Source organism: Etheostoma spectabile, chromosome 20, assembly GCF_008692095.1.
Source record: "Etheostoma spectabile isolate EspeVRDwgs_2016 chromosome 20, UIUC_Espe_1.0, whole genome shotgun sequence".
Taxonomy (NCBI): domain Eukaryota; kingdom Metazoa; phylum Chordata; class Actinopteri; order Perciformes; family Percidae; genus Etheostoma; species Etheostoma spectabile.
The window spans coordinates 16,505,368-16,515,185 of NC_045752.1; the positions used below are offsets into that span (position 1 = coordinate 16,505,368).

General features: G+C 37.6%; 1 protein-coding gene across 2 annotated transcripts in view; it reads left to right on the forward strand.

The window, feature by feature from the left end:
* The window catches only part of LOC116670640 (CAP-Gly domain-containing linker protein 4), a 35,175-nt gene that overhangs the window by 22,005 nt on the left and 3,352 nt on the right, over nucleotides 1-9,818 (forward strand). For both annotated transcript variants that reach the window (XM_032501247.1, XM_032501248.1), the window contains exons 10-12: nucleotides 1,394-1,579; nucleotides 1,719-1,853; nucleotides 6,508-6,631. In XM_032501247.1, the coding sequence (XP_032357138.1) occupies nucleotides 1,394-1,579; nucleotides 1,719-1,853; nucleotides 6,508-6,631 (445 nt within the window). The remainder of the gene's footprint in view (nucleotides 1-1,393; nucleotides 1,580-1,718; nucleotides 1,854-6,507; nucleotides 6,632-9,818) is intronic.

A 9,818-nucleotide genomic window follows, 5' to 3' on the forward strand; every position in this document is an offset into this window, starting at 1 on the left:
TTTTTTTTTTTTTTTAATTTAAGGGAAACCTGTAAAGACACAAGTCAAGTCTACTGAAGATGGACAAGTCACATACTTCTCTTTTCTTTGATAATCAGTGCACCTTAATGCTTTAAACCAATCGTTATCCATCTGTGGGTAGTTCAACCGGAACATCAATGCCTTCAAAACAAAACAAAGTACTGTACTGGTATGTTAAAGATGTAATTGATTACATGTAACTTTGATAAAAAAAAATTATAAATCTGATTGTGTGTTGAAACAATCTGTATTCCAGATATTTTCCTCAACCCAAAAAATACAATTTGCTTGCAGTTATATACTTTTGGTTGGTTGCCAATGTTCAAAAGTCCACTGATCAATTAAAGCAATAAAGAGATTGGTTAATTAAACAGTAATGACAGAATCAGTAGATTTAACTGTTATTTCTTTTGTTAGCTAAGACTTACTGTTGAAAACTACTTTAGGCAAAGGATGGGTTTTTTTGCCCATTACTGTCTGGGTTCCAATTTGTTTGCAGCTGAATCATCCCTTTGTCTTACAGCACTTTGGCACCAATTTAATCAATTAGCCTCTTGGGCACTTAATGAACTTATGGCCTGTGAAGGTCTGTGGAAGTTAAAAGCTTAACGAGGTCCTGCATCCAAATGGCTTGAGAGTGAAATTGGGCATCCCCCATCTCATTCCCTCAAGTTTTTGGAGGGGATTAGTATGTTGGAACGTAATTGGACATTGATAACACACTAGCAACTATAAAAGATTGAGCTCAGTTGATTTGTGCTGCCATAGAATCATGCAACACAGATGTTTGGATTTCTGAACGAGAACAATGGTAATTGTCTGGATCTGAGTGCTGTAGGCACTGTCTCATTCAGAAGAACAATATAGAAAAAAATAAATCATAGGCTGAGGATCATTATTTTCATGGAATTAGAAAAGTCACTGATATAAGCCTGAAATGTGTTCTATATATTAGTGTGTATATTTTTTGTTTTGTGTGTAAGCACAGTGTGAGCAACAATGCTCCAAAGAAAAATTCCTCGTATGTGTCCTCATACCTGGCGAATAAAGCGGATTCTGATTCTGAATGGATGGATGAATGGTTGGTTCAGTATTAAGAGGAAAGGCACACAGCTTGTGCCATGTGATTTAAGATTGCAAAAGGGATAACATTTACAACCAGTGTTCCAGTGGAGCATAGATGCAGTTTGTGCACCTTTTTGAATGTTTCATGTATATCACTGGCCGAGTAGCTGCCTTCACAGAAATAGCTTTTATTAATTCACTTTTGACCGTGTGTTCTGTTTAAGACACTTGTTTTGAACAGTACTTTCTTTTAATTGCCTGTTCCCCGTGTTTGTTGTAACTCATTCCTCTGTTATTTTCACCACAGGTGTTCTCTCCCACTCTCTCTCCTCTTCCTCCTCTTCACTGGACTCTCGGCATGGGCCAGGTGCCCGACCTCGTCCATTGCCAAGACAACGTCCTTCTGCCAGGCAGCGAAGGGAGCGTGCTTCCCTGAGTCCCAGGACCACTCCGGCCCTGCACTCTTCTCCTGACACCTCAGCACTTACTGCAGGTCTGTATTACATTATATACTGTATTGTCTTTACACTGACTTTAATAAGATCCCACTTTCTTTTTCATGATGATACAAATCCAATGGAATCGAATTGAGGGAAGTAAGCAGTGAAACACTTTTTGTTCATCTTTCCCAGGTCTTCGAGGCCAAACCCCCTCAGCTAGTGGCTCTATGTGTGGGGGCCCTGAGATGCGCCTGGGGGAGAGGGTGCTGGTTGTAGGCCAGAGAACCGGTGTAGTCAAATTCTATGGAAAGACCAGCTTTGCTCCAGGTCAGTTGTTAAAATTACTGTTACCGTTGAAATCACCTTAAAATTTATACTGCGACACATAATATTTCACCATTAATGCCCTTTATTTGGTAGATGTTTTGCAGTGTTGCTTTTCATCTGTGTATTCTGGATGACACTTCAATTGCTCACGTGAATCTTTAAGACAACAATGGTATTCAGCATGACTTTTCATTCAACCAATACCTAATGTGAATTGTAATATGTGGAAAATTGCCTTATTTGAAAGGTGAATAATAGTGTCCATGCATATTTAAAATGCTATCTAAAGTACCAAAGAATGAAGTTAGAATAGAAAAGTGGGAATGCTTTAAGTGGTATGTTAAATAACACTAATGTGAAAGTGTTTTTGAAAAACTAACAATAAAAGTTCAATAATGCCAAGAGATGTAGAACATTTTACATTTTGAATTTATTTTCTAGTTGAAGAAAAGCATAAGTAAAGAAGAGAAAGTTTGAAAAATCTCTAATGGATTGCACTGCTTAAAAACCTGGGAGTTTAAATGTAAAACTGTAAGAGTTGGAAGCTGAACTGCATTACCTAAATAAGTTAAGAGCTTAAATACACTGCTAAAAACTGGAAGCTAAACTAATAAAAGTGGAATTTCAAATAGATTTACTGAAAAGGCTGAAATAAATACTTTTTATTTACTGTTATTAGACATCACCCTAAGGAGTTGAGAGGATTGGTACATGGGCTGAAAAGATGACATTGCACTGAAAAAGCTGTAAGACAAAAGGCATTAATCACTAGCATGTTCAAAAAAACAGTATAATATAAGTCATGGGGAATACAGATGGATTGTAACTTTATATGAGACCTGACGTTTACTGAAATGTACTTTCAATGAAAGTAATGTTGTTGAATTAACTTTTTTTGAGTAATATGGTGGAAGTCTGTCCGCCAAACTATCTTCTGCTGTTATAATAACCATTTCAAACGCGTGGACGTGTCTGTGTCCTGAGCCACATTAAGGACCGTCTAGGCAAGGCAAGGCAAGGCAGCTTTATTTGTATAGCACATTTCAGCAACAAGTCATTCGAAGTTCTTTTTACACAAATCAGTAAACAGATAAAACACAAGTAAAAACAGTAAAAATCACAAAGCATTAAAACCGTAAAACACTGATAGACAGTTAAAAACAAAGAGAAACATAAACACAAGAATAAATTTACAGTGCAGCATAAAAATTTAAAGAAATGATTAGTCATTTAAAGAAAGGCAGCTCAAATAGAAAGGTCTCAGCCTTGATTTAAAGAACTAGAGTAGCAGCGATCTACAGGTTTCTGGGAGTTTATTCCAGATATGAGGAGCATAGAAACTGAAAGCTGCTTCACCTGTTTAGTTCTGACTCTGGGGACGAAAGCATGCCTGCCATATTACCTGAGAGGTCTGGGTGGTTCATAGTGTAGTAGCAGATCAGCAATATATTTTCTACTGAAAATGTGAGCAGAAGTACATGGTTTTGGATGTATTATCATAGATTACATGTGTGATTATGGGCTGGGACAATCTGCCAGGCCATTTCCCTGTTATGAATTCACCAGCTTAGACTTTTATTTTGGAAATCCCAGAAACTGTTATCAAATGCAATTGATAGTTGCCATAGTATATCATATTACAGGATCTCTGTTTTGTTAAAGTTCAGCAGAAGAAAATGTGACATGCAGCTTTTGACATCAATGGGCAAAACTGCTGCATCATGGTTAGGAGAACTGCGCGAGCTATCTGTCTAATCAGTTAACATGCTTGTAAATAGAGAGAAGACCCCTTTTGATCTCTGAGGCCTTGATCTTTCTAATGAGCTATTGACCATGTAACCTGTGTCTGATTGCTCTGCCAGTGAGGGACAGACCTGTGAAAAGGTTTAAAAAAGCCAAATCTTTAAGTGGCATCAGTTAAATGACCTTACTGCCAGAAGGTCTTTGCGAACTTATTTATATAAAATGTGTGTGCGTAAAAATTAAAAATGACTCGGAAATCAGTTTCAAAATATTCATTGTTTGCATTTTGGCTCAATGCCAAATGAGAATAAAGAAACTATTAGTCCAAGTGCTAACCTAACATTTACCTACGTTTTAACGTATGAATGGTGTATGAATGGTGTATGACAAGTAAAAATTGTTGCCATGAGAGCAAGTTCTAGAGGATTTTTATCTCTCCTCTAGCTCTGACATCACCCACAATAATCAGACTCATATTGTAAATGCAGATACAGTGAACATGGAGTTACGTGATCGGCTACAGAGAAGGCAGCTTAAGGCATAGTTCTTGGCCCAATTTTGCCAAACAGTTGTTATATTGTTCCAACTCTGATATTCTATCAGTTTGTGCTTGATAGTCATTTAAAGCAGAATGGCAAACAAGAACAAAACCCAACGTGGCAACATGGATGCCATTGCAGGAGCATTACTGGAGAAAAAGAAAAGCTACCTTTTCAGATGTAGTCTCAGATTTAACAGGTGGGGGTCGACAACAAGAACAAGCCAACTGCTATAAATGCCCAGCTAGCGTCTCTAACTGCAAGCTTTGGCTCTATGAGATCTTATGTGGACAATTGTAAAACTACCATAGAAAGCAACTCAAGTACTCTTGACAGCCTTGGCCACGCTTTTGAAGAGCTTTTGGAGGACAGAAACCAGAGATGCAACATCCGCATCGTCGGGCTGGAAGGCTCTAATGCTATATATATATCTCGCGCTCCGTGCCTGTGGTTCCCGAAATTGGCAAATCTTCAGATTGAGATTATAAGAGCTCATCAAATTTACAGTAACAGCCCAAAGAAGAACAACACTACTATTCGCACATTGACTTTCAACGTCATCAATTATTTCAATCAACCACCTCATTGAACCAAACCACCTCATGACTTGTCTATTTGTACATGGACCCTTTCCTTTTAGGATGGCTTATACATGGAGCTCTTCACGACTCGCACAAATAACGCGCCCAAGAAAGACTTTGGACACTTGCCTCAGCATTGCTCAATCCTTGAAATCCATGCTGTAGACTTGTGCTATAGCCTTCTTGCTTCTATCTGTGTACATATTTTGTCTATTGCCAGTCTTCCTGCCGATGCCTCTTGTGTGTTTGTCTGTTTCCGTGGGTCTTGTTTGTGAGCTGCAGACATTGTTCTTGCTGTTGTGTCTCCCTCCTTCCTGTATTTCCTCTTTGTTTTGGTGTGGAAACATTTGGTTGCAGGGAGGGATTGTGGAGAAGGTGCACTGTGCCTTCTTCGGTATGTGTAGTGTAATTCTCTGTATATTGTCGTCAGGATCAATGTTTGGCACTTTTGCTTAAATGAAAAAAGAGAGAAATTTGATAGCAAAAAAGATACTCTAAACTTAACATTGACACAGACTGTATCGAACTGCTGAGATGTTGTCTAATAGCTAAAGTTTTTTGTGAGTGGTTTAAAGTTTGATTGAAGTCTGTAGGTGAAAGTATGTAGGAGGAGATACATTTTGAAGTGGAAGAGGATTTGAAGTCTGCTCCTGACTTTCAATGTAAAAATCTTTTTTAAAGCTTAAGAAGGCGGAATAATAAACAATGGAATAACAATACTGTGAATCAGCATTCACACAATAAAGAACATGTCCAAGAAGACCAAAGTACTCTCTAAGGTTATCAATGTTAGGTATATGGTACTTAGAGTTTAGGAACAGCCTAAAAAAAAAAATCCTCCATGGCATATCAAATATTTATTGATTTTAATAAATCATGGCTATCCTTTCTGTTTTCAGGAACAACACAAATAATTACAATTACTGCAGTTTCCTTAAAGAAAGTTGGTATGGCTGACTATAAAATCAAACGCCTATAGAAAAAAGACTTAGTGGACATGTTTATATTCAACGTGACATCTTGTGACATGAATGAAGGAATGATCATGGATTGCCACTTTTGTCTCCATATGTAGAAATTGCGTTGTTGCCTCAGGTTGATACATCAATCTTTATTTACTATATTCAATTTATATTCTATCTTTTTGTAGCAAGAAATGCCAAAATCATTGCACATTTATGAAAACCTTTGTGCAGTATCGTTATTGTAGAATGAGTTAAAAGGGGAGAAATGTATACAAGAAAGCTCTATTAAGATCCTCTTTTTCTCAGTCACAAGTCATTGCAGTTGGACAGTATATACTAAATAAGATGAGAAAGCTGCTTAGCTGCTTCTAAGTACTAACGTATCTCACACCCCAAGATCATGTTTAAGGGGATTTCTGTTGGAGATGTCCTTTGACACTCTTAAATCAGTGCTAGCAATTCTGTTATCTCAGCCTCAGTGCTTTGAGGATGGTGTCTTTATATCAAAAGCAGCTCTTTTTGCTGAAGATTCACATAAATAGATTTATTTTTTACTTTTTGTCTATTTCCTAATGTGGCACATGAATCTAATGATGCAACACCCTTTTGGAAGCTATATTTTCATGCAACAGCTGATTGCTTTTCTGTGTACAGTTTGGTTAGTACAGTGCAGAAAACATTATAATATTAACACATCTAGTTTTTACAGCTGCCAACATTGAAGACTTAAATCTTTTTTAATGTGGATCTCTAGTAGGAGATATGAGACTATGGGCCCTTGAAAGTTATTTTGATTTCTGGTCTGTCTGTCTTTCTGTCCATTTAGGCCTCTGGTTGGGCATTGAACTGGACAAGCCAAGTGGTAAGAATGATGGATCAGTGGGAGGAGTGAGGTACTTCAGCTGCCCACCAAAACATGGCGTCTTTGCTCCTCCGTCTCGTGTGCAAAGGTGAGTGCAGAACCTTAGCTTGTATTTTCGCTAATGGTGACGTATGATCCCTGGTAATGGATTTTTGCAAGTGGTCACCCACAGAAGCAAAAACAGATTTCAAATGTTCGGAGCAGATTTTTTTTAAAGAATTTGACATTATTCCTTCAAAATCCCAGAGTTTGTGGGTTCATTGCCCTCATCAATACATAAGAGGACACTAATGAGCTCTTTTGACAGTGTCATTTGTGCCAGTGTTGACATATTTGAAGTTGCCCTCTGTGGCAAACAGTCCTCTGTACTTTTAATTTAAAGGGAGTCCACGTTGTCAAACGTGAAGCCTGGGGCCCTAGCCCAGCACAAGTCCTCATTTTAATGTGGCACCTAGTCATGGGCCAAACGATATCATCCCTGCCTTTTACATATGCATTATGGAGAATGAATATGTTTATCATGGGTTTAGGAGAGAGACGTAAAAAGGTTCTATTCCAGAGTATGGAATACATAAGAAAATACCTTTTTGAAGATGTTGCATGCATTTGCCTTTTAAGTACATGAAAGTGTTATTTTTACTGATACAAATATATTGATTTGAAGGGGGGAGCACAGGCTATCAACTTTCTTTAAACTTTCAGTCACTTTACTTTTTACCAATTCTGTTATTTTTGCTCTCCTGAAAACATTTGCGTTTGACAATATGAGACAAGGATCAGCATTTCAGCTTTTATTTCCAGATATCTACATCTGTAAACAGCTTTGCACCTTTTAGTTTGAAACCACCCATTTTTCAAGTGAGCAGAATTATTGGAACATGTGACTGGTTATTGGTTTTGCTTGTGCAGACTGCATATAGAGTTAAAAATGTGTAACCAGAAAATCAGAGTCAGGGAATGAACGTGAGAAGCTATGGGAGAAGGCTGTTTGTGTTGACACTGACAGCTGTGGTATGTAGGATCTCTCGGTTTTGAGACTAATAATAATAATAATAATAATAATAATGAAAAAGCCACACTGATGTCTAATAGGCAACCAATGGCTTGTCTACATAGTTGCTTTTTTCAGTTTTCCATCTCACGCTTGTCTGACAGAATAGATATACTTAAATTTAACTCAATACAGCTGTCTACACAGGCTGGCCATCTTTTTGGCTTTGATACTTTTCTTACTTTTTTCACACAGTAATTGTGTTTTTCAGCTCCTGAGTGCTGCCAATACACAAGTGACCTATACAGCAGTACTGTGCCTGAATGCATCTTGCATAGACCTTGACAGAGGACTGTAGCTGCTGCTCTGCTCATGTGCTGCTTTCACTATGCAGTATGTGTAGACGTTGTGTAAGTGGGTGTAAGGCCTTAGTGGCATTGTTCAAAGTGTTGGACCACAGATCTGATGTTAAAGTAGCCATAAGGTTTCATCTGGGAAAAATACTGTCTGTAGTGTTATACTGTGTGGAATGGCTAAAAGGAACCACTGAATATTTTATTTTGTAGAACTAGTGCAACTTAAGTTCAAGCCAAATCAGGGAAATTTTGATTAGTGATCTTCTCTGTGAGAAAGTGATACTGAAGCAGCGTTTTGTGTTTGAGATAGAGACCAGTCAATGTTACACTGGTTGGAGCTCCATTGAAAAGATCCTCTCAGCTAAAATACACTTGTCACTTGAGGTGTTTATTCAGTCTCTTATAAGCTCTCTGTTTGAAATCTGGTCATGCAAGTATTTTTTGGCTAAACATATAATTACAGTATACATTGGCATGCAGAACCAGAAAGCAGGAAAATCTGAATTATACACTTTCACTTAGGTGTGCTTTTGAACACAGCTTAGATGTCTGTAATAATATATAATACAAAGTCTTAAAACTTGAGTATCAGAAAAATGTCATGGTTCAGTAATGTGGCAATATTTGTGAAAACATTTTTCAATTGTCAAATATTGATAAATCATTGTAATTGCAACTTAAAACGTACTGGTGAAAACAATTGTTTTCTCTTTTTTTAATTTTTTTTTTTATCCAAGCACATTTGCTAGATCAGTTGCCATTTTGCATGCATTTCCCATAGAAATTACTTCCAGTGAGTATCGCAAATTGCAAAGAGATGAGCTGTACTTGTGTGTGTGTGTGTGTGTGTGTGTGTGTGTCTGTGTGTGTGTGGAATTCCTGCTTCATGTATGGACATACAGTGCTGTTGATTGTTTAAAAAAAAAAAAAAAAAACTCTGAACCAAAACTATTAGAGCCATGTGGCTAGATGAATTAGTAGATCAACAACATGGGGCCAAATACGTTTTCTTTCATTCAAGATTCGTATTAAAGGAAATTACATGGTTGCTAAATTATGTACTTAAGATAACTAAAATTTGGAGAGTGGTGTTTGGATGTCTGTGTGCAGTGCGTTGTTAAACCTTTTTCTTACTGTTCTATTTTACATCTACTGTCGTTTCCCCTTTCTCATGTATGTGTGTACATAAGAAAATGCTCCCACATGGCACCCATTTTGACCTGTTCAAATAGCGCATTAACAAAGGCAAATTGCATGAGAGGCCCTAATATTTCTGTGCATACGATTGGGCTTGCACATTACAAAGTCTTGTCTTAAAAGATGTATCAATGGCCGAGATGGCTATTTATGGAGATCATTTAATCCTGGGCATATGGAAACCCTTGTCTGACGTACATATTCACAAGCCTCCAAGTTATTCAATGCCAGACATTGTTTTGTTTTTTGCTCACATTTTCTACAAGTGAGTTAAAACTGTTGTGATTTTTTTACTAACAGCACAATGCCTCAAGTGTAAAATATGTCTCATAACTGAATAAAAGCCATTACGGTTTACAAAGCAGTTGACATCTGAAATACAGGTTGTGCTTATTTCAAAGGAGAGAGATTTGTCTGCTTAGAGGGATTGCTGGATAAATTAACACATTACACCTTTTATACCTAGGTATAATTAGTCTCTTCACCTTCCACTGCTGTATGTGCTTCATCTCGATGCAGATCCACTATTCAGAGGAGAGCTTTCCTCTTCTCTTCCCATCTCTTGATTGCTCTCCCTGTCTTTGTTTTATCCCACTGTTACAAGATAAAAGCTGCTTTTTAGAAAGTCAGCGCCTGTGTTTTCTTGCCATGCCCTATATATTTCCCTTTCCTTTTTTCCCCTAATTAACCCCAGGCCACATGATGTGCAAAACAGCGTTTCTTATGCCCCC